General features: G+C 34.1%; 1 protein-coding gene across 9 annotated transcripts in view; it reads right to left on the bottom strand.

The window, feature by feature from the left end:
- CUNH12orf4 (chromosome unknown C12orf4 homolog) overlaps positions 1-18,143 on the bottom strand; it is a 40,727-nt gene extending 22,584 nt beyond the window's left edge. Inside the window, exons 1-6 of one of the 9 annotated variants that reach the window (XM_006923841.3) lie at positions 17,832-18,143; positions 16,427-16,621; positions 14,918-15,063; positions 7,023-7,204; positions 2,579-2,678; positions 2,358-2,479 (exon numbers count right to left, since the gene is read on the bottom strand). In XM_006923841.3, coding sequence (XP_006923903.1) covers positions 2,358-2,479; positions 2,579-2,678; positions 7,023-7,204; positions 14,918-15,063; positions 16,427-16,604 — 728 coding nt within the window. In that variant the 5' untranslated portion in view covers positions 16,605-16,621; positions 17,832-18,143. The other 8 variants (XM_015598509.2, XM_015598508.2, XM_025041101.1 and 5 more) reach the window with 8 other exon arrangements.
- Positions 18,144-18,160: the final 17 nt, after the last annotated feature.

Here is an 18,160-nt window from a genome sequence, read left to right as displayed (position 1 = left end):
ACCGCTCATAAATGGAACAACATGAATGAGTCTCAGGAGCACTGTGCTGAGTGAAAGAAGACACAAACTGCTATACACAGTATGATTCAATGTATATGACTTCTGGAAAATCAAAATTACAGGGATAGAAACCAGATCAGATTGCCAGGAACTGGGCAAAAGTTAAGATTAACTATAAAAGTACAAAAAGAATAAAAAAGGTATAAAAGAGAAATGCTATATCTTGATTGCTGTGATGGTCATGACTAATTCAGTTTGTCAAACTCATCAAAAGTAAATCTAAAACAGGTGAATTTTACTTTATGCAATTTATCCTCCAACGGATCTGACTAAAAAAAGGGGGGGGAAAGTAAATGAACAAAAATAAAATACAATTTTTATCAATCTCATATAGCAGTTCTATAAGTAGTTGTGTTGAAAACAGATTTTTGTTGCACAAGGAAACTCCTATCAATATAGGAAAGTAAACTAACAAAGTCATAGTAAAAATATTCTTTCCTAGGAATATTTGGTTTTTAAAAGCAGCAGCAGCTACAGGCTAATATTTACACAATGAAATTTACCCTATAGATTGAATTTCTGAAATTACAGCAGCAAAGTGAGAGACGATTTTTGCAGCAAGGGGTTTCCTCAGCTTCCATCAATCAGTTACTTTCCACATTTTTGACCACAATGTACAGTATATATTTTACATTTTGGCTCAGTACACACATTCATTTATAGAAAGCTTAATGCATGATGCACTCTGATTTTTTCCCTATTCTACTCTACTCTATTCTACACTGCTCCATTCCATTTTATTGTTATGTTAGAAGTCTGATTGGAAGGTAAAAGATCTTGAATGGTCCTTTGCAGACTGCAACCAGAAGTTTGAGAAACACCATTGTACATTATAGCACACAGATGTTCCCAACCCGTCTTTTCCCATAGCTCTCCCTTTGTATTGTTTCATCACTATTTTCATTTGAAATAAGGAGCATAATTAGCAGTTTAAAAAACACCACTGTATATTATAGCATATGGATGTTCCCAGTCCATCTTTCCCCCTTTCATCATTATTTTCATTTGAAATGAGGAGTAGAGTTAAATATGTTAGTGTCAAGAATGTTAACCCATATCAAAACCATAAAAAATTGTTTAAATATTTCTAAGGTCTTGTCTTGGGGAAAACAATAGGGCAAATGGAAGATTATAAATACTTAGATAAGAGGTGACATAGATATCAGGTAAACAGTTTAATGATAATCCATCCATCTGCTTGTTTGTTCACCCAGTCCATAAATATTTATTGAGTATTCTTTTGTGCCAGTGTCAAGAGCAAGACACTTGGCAAGATCTGGTTATACAACAGCAGAGAAAACAAACATGGTTTTTGTATTCAAGGAAAGACTAGTGGGGGAGACTGACATTATACAAATGAAACGCTATTTTTAAATGTTTCTATTATACAGAAGTAAGTGTGGGAAATAGGATTATTATATTGTACTAAGTACATTGCCAAATATACTTTAGGGTTTGAAAGAATTAAGAAATTCTCAAATACATGAATATACAGCCAGGAAATAAGATAGGCACTGTTAAGCTCTAGGACTATATATGAAAACAAGGTATTTAGGCCATAAAGTACCATACAAGTTATGAATTACAGAAAGTCCTCTAAGCCAGCAGTCCCCAACCTTTTTGGCACTAGGGATCGGTGCTCCTATGAGAATCTAATACCTGATGATCTGAGGTGGAACTGAAGCAGAGATGCTAGCGCTGCAGAGCTGCTGCAAATACAGATGAAGCTTTGCTCACTCACTGGCTGCTCATCTCTTGCTGTGCAGCCTGGTTCTTACCAGGCCATGCACTAGTACTGGACCACAGCCTGGGAATTGGAAAATCGTGCTCTATACTATCTTTGTACCTTGTGCATGCTTCTATTACTGTACATATTACTCCACACTGTTTTATTTACAGGTCAGTCTCTCCACATGAGCAGGTATCATTTTTATTTTTTGCTTAGAGAGTGCTTAACATTTAGGATTCATTCAATCAACGTTTGTTACACTATGGAAACCAATTTAAAGAAACAAGAGATAGTACTTGCGATTTTTAGGTATACATACCTAAGATATTTATAAACCTAAGTTCTAGGGGAGAAATCGCTATTTAAAACAATTAACGCCCCCTCACACACATACACAATTCATATAAAATTTATAAAACAAAAGACTTTTTTAAAAGTATAAAATTATCTTGAATTTTCATTGGTAATTTAAAAATATCTACAACCAAAAAGGTTCAAATTTTCAATAAACAGAAATTATTAATAACAATGAACTTTCATCTAATAATAATAATATAATGATTAATACCTGAGGGAGCTATTGTTGGGGTTTTTTAGGTCTTGATGAAGTTTTATTACCCATTCCTGATACTCTTGCTTTTGGATCGCAGTTGATTGTTTTAATTCATTTGACCATTTATTTTCTAAGTCCTAAAAAGAGACAGTATACTAACTAGTTAATTTTTTTACAAAAATAAATAAGTTAAAAAAACGTAACTACATATCTAAGATTCATTGTTCTTCACTTACTTGCTGGGATTCAAAATGCTGAGCAGCCAGTGAATTTACATCTTGATCTGTCAGTGATTTTCCCAATTCCTGCATCACTTTTTCCATTTCAATACCTTGTCTAAAACATAAATAAGCACATCAGATATACTTATCAAAACTGTAAGGTATATGACCACTCCAGATTCACTGAACAATCTCTATAAAGTAAAAATAAAATTTTTATTTTATAGAAATATGTCCACGTATGACAACTCTAATACCTGGAAAGCACTTTGAGGACTTGGAAATGGGAAAATTATGATAATTTCATATTATAGCGACGTCACTTATGCAGCTAAATTTCATTTAATCTATAAATGAAAGCAGTCTAAATCTGGGTGATCCAATGTTTATAAGTCCAGATCTCTTTTCACCTGCAAATTTCCTCCAAGATGCTCGGCAATTCCATCTTAAATACATGTTCTATTTACTTATACATGAGTTAGTGACTTCGACCTTTGAAAGTTAGTTTATATTATAACCAGAAGCTATCCATTAGGTTCTAAGAATTAAAATGATATTAAGTCACCAAGTTCCGCTTACAGAGGAATATAAAATACTTCTGAAGATATGTTTTCGTCTTACCTCCTTCATTTACCCAAATAAATAATGTGCAGAAATGAAAAATGATTTTTCCTACAGGAAAAACTCAACAAAGGTATTAGAAGTTCACACAGTGGTTATTTATTAGGAGAAATGTGTAGTGACTAGAAGGGCATGAGGGAGCCTTTAGCAGTGTGGAAATACTCTATTTTTTGATCTGGATGATAATTACATGGCTGAGTTTACTTTGTGAAAATTTATTGAGCTGTACACCTACACTTTGTTGCTTATTCTGTATGTATGTTATTGAAGTTCATTAAAATTTTCAAATTAAAAAATTATCTTAATATATGTGTTAAAGTTTACTCTAAAACATATTTGAAACAAACTTAGAATGAAACAGACATCAACTAAAAAATTTTTACTATCATTCTAGTTAATTTAATTGCTCTCAGAAGCAAATTTATACTTCTTTATGACAACTGATTAAGATATGTACATGAGAAATAAAACTCATTCATGTTATACATTTACACATTTCTATATATGTATTGTCCAGTATTAAATTGAATATTTAATACTGGACAATATATATATAGAAAAAAATATATATAAAAATATTCAATTTAATACTGGACAATATAGTTCCCACTTAATTTAGTTCCCACTTAATTCTAATGCAGATGATTTCATTAACTTTTTAATAACTATCAGAGGTCAGGTAAAGATTATGTTTGCAAGTAAGATTTTTTATTTAAAATAGAAATAACTGCTAAATATTTATAAATACAAACTTTGATATGAATATGTTAATATTTTATATTACACATGTTCCCTCTAGTGGATAAAATGTATCATTGCCATTTTTAAGTTTTTTTAAAAAACCTGAATCTGGTTTGCTGAAAGAAGCAAACCTCCGGTGAGGAAAAAGAAGACTAATAAATAAGTATGCAATAAATAAAATTACATGAACATTTATTTTACTCTAAATGTGTCAGAAATGCAAGGAGCTAATGATATAATTAATAATACAGTATACATTTTCTGTGATTAAAATCAAAGAAAATTTTATTATATTTCAAATGAATTACTACCTATGTACTGGCTCAGTATGTCAGTCATGATGACTCTGACAATCTGTGTATGACCTTGAAGCCACTCTGGAAAAAAGATCATTATAACTATACTGATGCTGTGCTGAGAAACTCTTTTAAAGATGTAAAACAAGTAAAATGAAAGGAGAAATAAGAAATTATGTCGCTTCCATTCATGAATTGGGTAAATGAATTAAACACCGAAATTTTGGGTGAAATTCCAAAGATATCAGTGAATCCAACGTACCTTGAGTTATACTGTTCGCCTTTGCAATAAATAGTACTTACCTTAAGAGGAACACAGCTTACTTTTCTTTGTAAAGCTAACAGTTTGGATATGTGAAAGACAAACTACGAAACTGTTTTTTAAATAAATGTATTCAAATATTGTTTATATGTTTAGAAAGAAAAAAAAAGCAAAGCCCTATCAAGAAGTTTGGCCAAAGGACATTTTGAAAAATAACATAAACCAAAACAAACCCCTACTAAAAACTATTACACAAAAGAAAAAAAATGTATAAAGTACCAGTAAATAGTACTGAATTAATTAATCAGCTTCCCAAAAGGTGAAGAGTCTCATGGAATGTGAATCTGCTTCTGAATTAGAAAAAAGAACAATTATAAAATTTTGGGGGAGGTGTAGTGAGTAGGCATAAAGTGGGCCAAAATTTAGAGTAGTTCAACAGCTGAATGAAAGGACTAGTAATGGCTACTGATATGAACTAAAGACAGCCAAGGTGAGAATTTTTTCATGTATCTAAATAGGTAGAATGACTATAGTCCCAGAAAACCTGAGACCCAAGAACAGATTTAGAATGAGCTGAAGGTTATATAATTTGAAGCCCTAGTAGGAAAAATGAAGTTCAACAGAAGGTAATTAATTAGTATTAGGTAATCATATTTTTATATATTAAAAATAATCTAATCTTTATTTTGTTCTTATTTTAAAAATATATTCACAATTTTATGGGTGACATAATAAAAAACTAGGAAAAAAGCAAATTTTTGACTCCCCCAGAAACACAGCTTCAACTATTTACCTGGTGGCAAACTATCCATACTGCAGGTATCCCATCTAGAAAGAAACTGCCTTGATACAGGTAGTCAGCAAGCCCAAACCCATAAAGAGTGACTAATGTCTCGAAACATCATGTTCTTTCTGACACAGAGATAGTTTCAATATCTTATTAGATAAGAGAACGAAAGGTCCAGAGGAGTAGAACTATTATGAAAATTTACAAATCTACGCAATATAATAAAAATACTAATCTAATACACAGAAGACAGTATGCCTCAGGAAAAATGATTAAATCCATTTGCTTATGATTTTTGTGTTTTAAGTGATCTCATCTATGATAACCCTCAAAATAAGACATTATTCTCATCTTGCTAGTCCCAGTGTTTTCCAATGTGAAGCTAATGAGGGCCAAGGGCAAACCAGTACATCATCTTAAATTTACTTTTTTGAGACTGATTTACGAATAAATGTGACTTGCTCCTAATATACCTTCACAATCAAATAAACTTTCCATCAATCAGCAACGTGAAAAAAATTATCTTAATGCCATGTATACCTCAAGTCTTTAAGTAAATGCTTTGAAGGTAATATATATTATTAGATTCAGCTAGATTATATGGATTATCTAGAAAGAGAAGTGTGTCCTGAGTTATTATTACAATTATAGAATTAGTAGGAAGTAGTCTGGAAAGTCATGCTTTAAAATATATTATGCTAGCAATTTTTTACTTTGAAGAAAAAAATGATCATAAAAGCCTGCTTGGACTACTGTATTAAGTTATCCATACAAAATAAATTCAAATCTAATTAATATTTTTTGGAATAATACTAGTGATTTTTTACTAATGTAAATAAGCTTAGAAACTGAATTGAAAGACACCATGGACTTAGTCACAGCAGTGTTTTAAATAGATTCTGAATAGGGAGGCAGTATAGTATAGTGGTTAAGAAGCTTTGGAATAAAACTTCCTGGTTTAAAATTTCAGCTTGTTTTTAGACAAGTTACTTAACTTATTTAAGCCTCAGTTCCCTTATCTGTACAATGGGGATAATAATAGGGTAAAGATCAAATGAGATAGAATATGTCATGAAATGCATGAAACCCTATGCATATGCTGAAACCCTAACCCTCAATGTGATGGAATGTAGAGGCAGTGCCTTTATAGACAAGGCTTTAAAGTTGGTGCCTCATGATGGAACTAGTGCATATAGGAAGAAACACTAGAGTTCTCTCTCTAGGAATGATGCAGCAAGAGCACGCACTGAGAAAAGGCCATATGGGCACACATTGAGAAAGCACTGTCTGTAAGCCAGGAAATGGGTCCTCATCTCAGCTAAATCTATTGGCACCCTGATCTTGGACTATCCAGCCTCCAGAACTATGAGAAATAAATTTCTGTTGTTTAACCTATATCGTCTATGGTTTTTTGTTATAGCAGCCCAAACTAAGACAGCATCCAAAGCACTTCACACAGTGCCTGGAAAAAAAGCAAACCTTCAAAAGAGGTAAGCTATTCCTCTTATTAGAAATAAGAATATATAAAGCCACCATATTTATTTCTGTAAATCACTTGAGAAGTTTTATAAACCTATGAGGACTTCCCAGTTAAAACTACAGGTTTAAACACACAAGAAAATTAATTCCTAATATTAAAGAATTTTTTCTATTTTAGTCTTCAATTTCATAACAAATCAAAAACAAGTTGTTCTGTAGGCCATATCTAACAATGTAACATTTAATTATGATAATACGAGAAATTTGAAATACCTCTCTCGTAATTTTTTCAGCTCCACATCTCTTTCACCAATCAGTTCTGAGATACTAACAAAGTAATTATGTTCCAAATTTAGGAGTGTTTCAGAGGCAGGAGAGTGGATTAGGTCATGGTACACATCTGCAAAATCTTCATCCCAGCTGGGCTCTTCAGGCCTTGCATGCTCTAATGTGGTCTACGAGATGATACACAGACATTCTTAAATGACATAGTATTTTTAACTAACACACTACTAGAAAAGTATGTATACACTGATTCAATTTTTGTACATCAGACAAGGAGAGAAAGACCCTCCATTTATATATGTTTATATATTGGCTACATAGGATTATCTAAGCATCCCCCCAAAATGGAAAGATACAAACTAAGTTATTAATATGGGTTACCTGGAGACAGGGATAGGAGAGTGAGGCTAACATGGAAGAAGGGACGGGAAATGTAGGAAAAAATAAAGTATGCTATGATCCAATTTCTTTAACATAACACAGAATGCTAATGTCCTATTTCAGGACAGTGGGATTTCTGATGACCTTTACTTTCTTTATATTATAATGTATCATATAAAAAATAATCTGCACATTTTAATTACATAATTGGAAAAAACTTTTCATTATTAAACTATATAGTGCTAAAAAATGTTTTGTAGGCCAGGAGTCCTCAAATCCAAAGCTGAGGACCAGTACAGGTCAGTGCCCTGTTAGTAACGGGACCACACAACAGGTGGTGAGAGGCGGGAGAGTGAGCAAAGCTTCATCTGTATTTCCAGTCGCTCCCCAGCACTAGAATCACCACCTCGGCTCCACCTCACATCATCAGTCATTAGATTCTTATAGAAGCACTGGTCCCTGATGCCAAAGGGTTGGGGACCACTGCTGTAGGCTATATATTTAGAAAATGAGGTTACCTATGTGGTCACCTATATGGTGATGCAAAGAGTTTGAAAATCAAATTCATGCATAGAATTTTATATCAAGATAAACATGCATTTTTCTAATTTTGACCCTTTATAGTATACTGCTTTCTTCTTAAAAATGTAAGCATTTTTTTCGGTATGTGGAAAGAGTAGCTATTAAAAAAAGAGACTGAGTCAACACTGATAAACAAGAAAAACAAACGTGGAGAGAAGTAAAATCAGGATACCCTCAGCACACACACAAATCCACCTGGGGAGGTAAAGATGCCTGTCCCAAGGACATGTGATGTGCCAACACGTCAGACATACTGCTTTACAGGTTAGGAAACTGATATGCTGAGAAGTCCTCATCAAGCATCATATAATTTGATGGCAAAAGTAGAAATAACTCAAAGATTTCAATGTTTTTTTCATTACTGATCTTTATAGACAGATATCTGCAAAAAAAAGAACCTGAATTTTCCCCTTTTCTTACCAATGAAAATATTAAAAACTGTACTCTATAACATAAATGAGAGTAATAATTTACCTTAAAAATAAAACAAATGGATAAATCACAGAAACAGGTATCTTGAACTTGGTCAATTAATAGTTAAACTTTTTCCCCTTGTTTTCTTTCGCTTATACTTCAATTAATTGCCAGATCAGGAGGGAAGAGTTTAATATGACTCTAGCTGAGTCTAGAACGTGGATTTCATTTACTCTATGTCTCTGAAAATCTAAAAATCACATTCTGATAACTGTTTTATATCTTTAGATTTGGCACTGCTCTAGGGATTATAACCAGCCCATGAGACTTAAACTTAGCTCAAAATTCACTTCAGGCTCAGGCTAAAATTTTGTAGGAAGGAGCCGGTAAAAGATCATAGGGATCTGGCTGGCCATATATAACACCAGACATTCTGTAACCTCACTAGCCATATCGGCTAACTATAACAATTTGCAGCATCAACTGAAAACTCAGCCTAGCATTAGGAATAGAAACTACCTACATGAGAAGCGCTAGAGTTTTTCCCTGACCTAAGTCTTCCCATTGTCTCAAGAGAGATGATACTAGAAAGGGGATTGTGACAGCTGAGAGAAATGGGGCATTGAGTAAAGGCCTACTGAGAGAATACTATTCAATGCCCAGGCCATTATTTTTCTGCCTCCATATTCAGGCATAAAGCTCAATTTCTTTGAGACTCAAACCATTTGGCATCCCTTGTCTTTCATGGCCATGATTATCTAACAACTGACCGGTCAATCACCCTCATTCATTTAAAGTTTTGGCACTGTGTTCACATACTTCCTCTGATGTGTGATAGCACACATCTTGTCATCAACCTTGGTCAGTTGGATGTCCATGTGGATAACCTATCCAATGTCTTCTGTCTTACTTCCCTCAACTCCATATCTCTCATAAGCTTTCCACTCCACATCAGTCACCCATTCTACATCACCAGGAACAGGCTCAAACTCAAAACTGCAAACATTCAGTTTGACTAAACCTCCAACCAAGATTTTTAATTCAATTACTCCCAGGTAGTTGGTTCTTCAACCTTATCAGGATTTCCACTCCATAGGCCCTCTACTTTTTCATTTTTTGTCAGCCATCACCTCCCACCTAGCTTCACTTTCTTCCCTATGCAGCTTACATTCCGTGGTCTGGCATTCAACCACCATCTTGTCAACTCTCAATTCCCTTGACTGACGTTCCTTCTCTTGCCCACCTAACAAAACTCTAATCTTACAGCTGGGCTATAGAGAGCTGCAGCAGAACAACTATAAAACTCTACAGTTTATGGTGGCAGATTGGTGTGACTCTAAACTTTCCCTTTAGTGACGCCTGGCAATCCTATCTTCCTCTGGTCAGTTCTCACCACAAACATCCAAACGAATGACCTGTTTTTATTACTTCTTAGATAAAGTAGAAATAGTTCTACTTTAACTTCTGCTACCAAAGTAGTAAAATTTTCTTAATTTATATCCATCCCTTTTTTCTTCCTTTGTGCTAATGGAAGAAGTGTCTCTCTACCTAGTTAAAATTAATTCTCTACAAGAGTTCTGGATTCTATCTCTTCTAGTTTTCATCTCAACCATCTTAAAACAAATGAACAAACAAAAAAAAGAAATTTTCTAACCCTGTGTTCCCATTTTGAAAGTGCCTCATCCTTCTTCTGTATATAGCCAAACTTCTTGAGTTACCTATACTCATTCTCTCTACTCCCACATTTCCACACATTCTTAAGGTCACTGAAATATAATTTCTGCCCCCACCAATCCACTGTCACTGATCTTGCCATAAGATTATTTGAAAAAACCACTGGTTATTTTTTAGTGTTTTCCTTGCTTGATCTCTGCAGCATTTTACATTGTTGACTATTCCCTCCTTCTTGGTGCTTGTTTTTTCTTAACTTTCATGAAACCCTAATTTTTTGCCTTCTTTCTACTTCTTTGGCCAGTTCTTCTCTTTCCTTTGCAAGTTCTTCTTCCTCTGTTAATAGCTTAAGTGTTACTGTCTGTTCATTTATTTATATATTCGCTCATCCATTTATTTGCCACCCATCTATCTAACACATACCAAAGCCCTATTATTTGCAGGCATGATACTAGATACCAGAGGTATAATAGAGAATAAATTAGACATTTTCAAGTGGATATCCACAAGTAGGAAATACAGGTTAAGTCAATACACAATTATAATACAGGATTCTGTCCAGGCATCTACTCTTCTCATTCTACATAGTAACCATGCACAATTTCATTTAATCCATTACTTTGAAATTCTCAGGTATATGAATGACTCCCACACCTATGTCTCCAGTCCAATCATCTTTCCTGAGTTCCAGACCTACAGAGCTAAGTGCTTATGAGACACCTCCACTTGAGAGTCTTACAGGCCCTTTGCATTCAATAGGCGTAAAACTGAAGCCATCATTTTTATGCCAATACTTGCTTCTCTTCACATGAATGGAGCCACCATTCCACCATCCAGTAGTCCAAACCAGAACTCTGGGCCAAGTGATCTTTTATCTTTCAAGTCTCAGCTTAAATGTTACCTCCTTAGAGAAGAGTTCTCTAGTCCCATATAAATTAAGTTCTCCCCACCTCTCCCCTTCATGGTTCTCCATGATGGTACCTTATTTATTTCCTTTATAACATGTTTACAATTATAAATTAGTCATGTACTTGTTTATTAACTTTCTTCTTCATTACATGATAATAAGAACCAGATTTCTTCTGTTGCTATATTCCTGAAGCATAGCACAGACCTACATACAGTGTTTGCTGAATATATAAATGACAAAAATCATATCTTCTTTTGTCTCCACTACCACAATTCTAGACTAAGCTTTCATCGCTTCTTTCCTATAACTGCAACAGTCTTCTAACTTATCTCAAATTTCTCCCTTCCGAGATTTTCTTCATACTAATACACTGAACTGATCTTTCTGAAATGCAAATATGATCATCTTACTCCTCTGCTAAACTGCTTCAAAGCAGCTCATTACCTTTAGCATAAAGACAATTCTCAAGATGGCTTGCAACACTCTTTTCTAGCCATTCTAAACTTGTTTTTCAAATGTGCCCTGGACTTTCTCACCTCCAGGCCTTTATATATGTCATATCCTCTCACACCAAATCTTCCACCATAAACTTTAGAGTGGTTATTTTCTCCACTCCCCCACACCACCTACTTATTTTCATCTCATATTTCAGGTCTCAACTAAATTTCTCTTTCCTCTGGGAAGCTTTCCTAAAGTTCACTAGATTAGAATAGGTGTACCTGCTTTGTGCTCTCATAGTACTCTGTAGTCTCCCTATCATAGTACTTGCCACATTCCACTGAATTTAATTTTAATTATGTCTTCCTGTTATACTATAAACTCTGTGAAGGTGAGAATTATGTCTATTTTGTTTTTGTTATATCCCAAGTGCCTAACATATCTAATATGTAACAGATGCTCAATACACGTTTGCAGAATGAATGACTACAAAGAGAACTGAGAAGCGTACTGAAATAGAACATAGGACACCACCAAAAATAAATAGTCAACTTCACGATTTTGTCAATGGTGCCTCTGTTTGGCTTTTCTTACCTATCCGAGCTTACTTCTCATTATCAAAAGAAAGAAAGAAAGAAAGAAAAAGAAATCTAATAGCAAAAGATACAGTAGTGATTAAAAGAAACAGTATAATTAGATTTTTAGGGACTAGAAGCAGAAAAGGATGACAAGCAATAGATTCTGACAGTAGACAAGAAAAGGAAATGCAGAAGAAAATAGAGTTACTCTACAAAGTAGGAATTAACAGTCGTGTACTTTAGTAAATCATCAGAACTTCCTTATACCATATAAGTACATTCATTAAAGCAGACCTCTGTATATCAGGGGCAATGGTCCTCTACAATAAAATTTCTTATGTAACAGCAGCATATTCAGCACATCACTGCAATGATGGGACAGACAGGCCTCCTTCTGTAGCACTGCCTCATTGTATCATATAAAAATATAATCATTTACATTTATACTGATGACTCGAGGTCAACAAAAAGTTAGGATTGAGTTTTATACAGCATGCCTAAGAAAGCAAAGAAATGTGTACTGCCTTTTAAAAAAAATCTTTATCAAAAAGTGGTTAAGGCAAATACTTTGTTATTTACGTATGTTACATTTGAAATATCTAGTAAATCCATTTATAGTACACAGAGCTCATTCCTTCATAACCCTAGGTAACTGGTATCACCATAAACACTTTGTTATTTCCCCTCTATATTGTTGCTTCTATTGTTCTCAAGATTACTGAAATATTGTTTACCCACATGCTGCAGAGATGCATTAGCCTTCTCCTGTCTCATGTACTACTACTCCATTCTGCATCCGCTATCAGTCTGCTGCTAGGCATACTTTGATTTTTCTCCACAATGCTGCAGCTTCTAATCTTTGCCAGATCTTTTGCAATCGACTACACAGTTCTCTTTTCTTTTTTAATTCCTTCGTTTGGTCACTGATTCCCATATTTCTTGAGCTTATATTGAGCTGTTTGGCTTTTGTCATTTTCATAGCCAACAACAACCCATATATATCCAGGAGGAAAGCAATATTTGGGTCTTTTCAGTTATTTTTCTAACTGTCAATATTTTCTTTTTTACTGTGAGAAATAACTTTTTTGCTTTATCTTTCCTTAATTCTTTAAAGACAAACAAGCTACTATGGTTCTAGAATTCTGGCATTGCTAGAAATATGAACTCTACAAAACAAGAAGTGCTACGTATCTCCTAAATTTGCATAGGGTATGACAGAGTACTTCTCAATTGATACTTGTCGATTTTAATTCACTGTATATCTGTACTCTTATGATTAAATGAATTAAGTATAATGTTATATTGATGTAACTATTATTGCTACTATTGTTAGAATCATTAATCTGGAAGAGAGTCAAATTCTTATTTTTAGAACAGCTAAAGCACAAAAGAATAAGTAAAACCATAAATTTAGTAAACACGGTAATTATTTTTAAGATAAACTTAAAAAAACATTTATTGACCTAATATTCAGGAAGTTTTCTCTTTGGTTACACAGAATAGGTTCTGCTTCCAGATTTGATATCAAAACAAGAGCAATTCTAGAGGAGTAACTGCTTTCTTCACGAACTCTTCCCTGACCACTCCTTCTTCCCTCAATTTCTCTACATGCTCCCATAGTATTTACACCGATCCTGAGGCTGCACAGTTATAACAGTCTGTGGACGTCTTTGTACCTTCCTACTAAGATTTTAAGCCTCCTGAAGGTAAAGACTTATCCTCAGCTGTATACTCAACCTATTTTAGAGGAACAAAAAATGTTGTCAAATGAACCAAGTAGAATCATTATTGTAATACATCTTACAGCTTTATTTCTTTTTATCAGCTGGACAATGGGGTTTCTTTAATTATCACAGACATATCTTTTTTAATGTAATAATTATGTTTTTAACAGTTAATATGTGTAAATAGTGTCATCTTTTAAATAAACTAGGAAACCTTTCTGGGCATAGAACAAACTGCTTTGATTAATAAATATGACCTAATAAAATGGATTTCTTTCAAATTCTCATGAACTGAATTGCTTAAAGTGGGACGTAATTCACTCATTAGAGCTTGCAACTATTGAATTTATTTTGTCTGTTTACATAGTTCTGTATCTGGCTCTCTAACTAAAATGTAAATTTCGATTTTGTGTCTGTCTTACTCACAATTTAATACCGAACGCCTAGTACAGTAAATGACATATAATAGATTCTCAACATATTGTATCTCATCAATTCTAAGATACATATTTTTTTACATTATAACTTTTGGAAATCAGGGTGTATCATATATTTGATGGCATGTTGGCATTCTATTATTGATTAACAGGTGAAAGTGTTCTTTCTTAGTAGTAAATAAAATAATGGTGTATGTTATGATCAATGGCATCTTAGACTTTATGAAATAAGGTATATTATTTAAAGGGAAAAATGATGATGTTATATAACTATATAACAAAAGTAAATGAGATTAAAATGAACTACTGCTAGTTTACAGTTGCCAGATAAAATGCAGGTCACCAGTTAAAATTAAAATTTCAGATAAACAATGAATAATTTTTACTATAACTATGTTCCATTGAATATGTGGGATATACTTATACTAAAAAGTTATTCATTGTTTATTGAAATTCTAATTTAACTGGTGCTCTGTATTATTAATTACTAAATCTGGCAATGTTATCCTGGTTAGAAATACAAAAGTACCATCTTGTCTTATAAAGGCAGTACGTAAAGTATTATGTTATGTGCTTACCCTAATATAGGAAGGAAGCACTTAACCATCAATATATATTGTATATTATGGAATAAATTTTTTACGTACAGAAAAAAGGATTCTGCAACTCAGTATTATCTTAGCAATTTAAAAATCCTCATTAAAGTCCAGCATATCCTTGAAATTTACAATCTGATCTATTTTCTTACCTCAGCATAAGCTTTGGCCCATGTATTTGCCAGCTGATGCAAATCTACTTCACCTGATTTCACGGATTCCAGTGATGCTTCAGCATCTCTATCATAATCTTTGAGGGATTCTACTTCTATAAACTGACTCAAAGCTTCTTTTAAATCTGTAACATGGACAAGAAATGCCATCTTCAGCAAAATCCAGATATAAATAGGGAACATTTTATCTGATTAAGCATTCCAACATAAAATTTTACCAAGCTTAAACCCTTAATACAATGTCTAAATAAAATAAAATAAGCTTAGGGGATCATTTAACTAATTTCACAAATATCTTTTTTTACTATTACAGGTTATACATGGAGAATGGTCAAAATTCTTAACTTTTATGTATAACCTTGATACTAATTTGAAATGTTAATTTCTTAAGCCTGATGCTTCAGTTTGAAACAGGTAAAAGCATATAAAGAAAAATAGTCTACAGATTTAGAGGGCTTTAAGGTTATGTATTTAAATGACAAAGTTCATTATATGATTATTCTTTGAATTTGGAATAGAAATTTGAATAATTATATTAAAACTGATTTAATTCAGATGATCTATAATTCCAATTTTAGAGACACTACTTAGAGATTGATAGAATGGAAACAGCACTGGAATAGAAGTCAAAACATATGTGTCCTGATCTCGGCTCTGTCCACTATGTTTGTCACATTACACCAGTGGTTCTCAATATTTAGCTTGCATCGGAATTCCCTGGAGGGCTTACTGAGGTTGCAGACTGCTACCCCCAGAGTTTCTGATTTAGCAAGAATAGAGTGAGGCCCAAGAATTTGCATTTCTAACAGTTTTCCAGGAGATGGTATTGCTTCTGATCAGGAAAAAACTTTTGAGAACCACTGCCTTAGGCGAATGATTTAATCTTTCCATGTACATCTTTCCTTATTTGTACAATGAGACTGTGTTAGGAAGTTTCTGGGTTCCCTTCTAACTCTAACTTTCTATGATCCAACACATTCTCAATTTAAATTGTTGTCCTAATCTGTGAGATACAACATAGACTTTTAAAAATGTATTAATATAGATGACCTTATAGAATTAATTTAGGTAAGCAAAAATTATTCTAAGATTAGTATTCCTACTCTTCTATGACATCTTAGGAATTGAGAATCAGATCATTAAAGGGGCAACGCATTTAGCAATATAATTCTATAACATAATAAATGATAGCTGAAGTGCCTTATGAATCCGCCCAACTAAATTAAGAGGTTAAAAGTTCTAATCTAGTCTTCGTAACTAATTTTTCATTATGTAATTTAATTTTTATACTAAACTGCCTTATAAACAACTACAAGGGTTACAAGAAAAAGCACTAAATAAAACTGCTTTATTCTTAAAAGCAGTTTTAAACACTTCTGATTTTATAGCCGTTTCCAATGCTTCTTAGGTTTATGCTTTCTAATATGAAACTTCTAATGACAGACTGTATAAAAATAAAGTGGTATTAAAAAAAAAATTAGTCCTCACCTTTTTCTATAAAGCATGGTAAACCGTGCAGCAGCATCAGACGTCCATGTAAATAACTGGCGTTCTCTTGAACAGGAAATTTGAGGGGCACCCTCAGTTCTAAGCACTGACTTCCTACTTTGAATTTATACACAAATTCTCTCTCTCTGTTGCAGAATCGTTCTCTGTTTTTCTTCATCTTCTCCGGCAGGATATCTATAGTTTTAAAAAGCAGATTATAACGCCATATAAAACATGATATTTCATTACTGATGTATCACTTCTAAGAAAATGGTCCACCACTCAAGAGATTTTATCTGTGATTCTGAGCAAATTATTCTACTTTTTCCTACATTTATCCCTGCATTTTTATCTTCATGAAGAAAATGAAGCGTTTCTTTTTAAAATGAAAGTTTTTTTAAGCTTTATTTCAGAAAAAAATTATGCCCATGGAGTACTTTGCATTCCTAGGCAGGGTTCTCAAGAACAGGGAAAGAACATGGAGAAAAAAGAGGATTCTCAGGAAGAGATCCGTGGGTGGGCTGATATAGAGTTTATGAAAGCTGGGGACTGCAAAGTCAAAGAAACAGATCAGGGACCAAGAAGCGAACTGGGGGTAGAGGGGCGGGAGATGGTGTTAGATCTCAACGTGGGAAAAAGATATACAGAAAATAGAAGGTCCAAGATACCCCACAAGGCAAACTGGACGCTATTCAGAAAGAAGAAAATCTAGTCAAAAAGATTAAGAATCAACATCAAGTAAGATTTATTTACCAGCCTCCTTACTAGACTCCCTGCTCTAGGCTTTTCCCCATCAAAACAGTTCTTACACTATTCTTAAGTCATACTCATCTTTCCAACTGCATATCTGCTGTTATTAATCTGCTTAAAACACTTCTATAACATCCATAGGTCTCAGGATAAAATTCAAACTCACACGTGTCTGCTTATATCTCCAGACTTTTCTTCTCCCCAACACCTGCACTCTTTTGAAAACTTTATTTTCCAGCCACACTGAATTCCTTTCAATACTAAATCTCTTTTTCAACTCCCAACCTTTTGGAATGTCTTTCCTTTGCCTAGAACACTCTTACTTCTTTCTTCGGCTAAATATTTTAGCTTCGGTTCAACATTTAAACTTACTATGTTTCAACAAATTGATTCTTTAGTTCCTTCTCCCCAATTTTTTTTTTTTTTTCAAGCAGAGGTGAAATCAAGGAAGGATTCCCATGCAAAAACGGGATGGGAAGAGGAGAGCTAGTCAGACCTCATACCGCCAACAGAGTGGTGATTCTGCGGCTCAAATTAGTCACGCAAAGGGAGGGGAGACTGCGGGGCCGAGAAGCTCCAGCCGATTGAGGGTACAACAGCTCCATAAGGGGGTTTCATTCTAAAAGAGCGTCCTCATTCTTGGCTGCAGGCTCACCTCCCCTAGCTCCGAAGTCCTGAAGGGTCCGCACACTCGGCGTTGTCAACAGGCCAAGGCTCAGGGAACATCAGCTGACTTGCGTACTTGTTTTTACAGCCAGCAGATCCGCTTCGGCAGATTCGCTCACGCTTGCTCCTCTTTCCTGGCACTCCGTAGAAAATTCCTCGGTGTAAGTGCCTCTTGTTCTATCCTGACTCAACTTAATCATTTAAAAAGTTTAAGAAGGTACAGTTCTACTGTTTTTGTGTATTTCAGAGACGGCATAAAACCAGTGTCGCGCCGAAAGTGTAGCAGCGAACTACAAACGTGGCTCTGGCAGACCGGAA

The sequence above is a fragment of the Pteropus alecto genome, unplaced genomic scaffold (genome assembly GCF_000325575.1).
Source record: "Pteropus alecto unplaced genomic scaffold, ASM32557v1 scaffold76, whole genome shotgun sequence".
NCBI lineage: Eukaryota > Metazoa > Chordata > Mammalia > Chiroptera > Pteropodidae > Pteropus > Pteropus alecto.
Note: the sequence above shows the minus strand (reverse complement) of the source record. Positions and strands in the feature narration are given on the sequence as shown.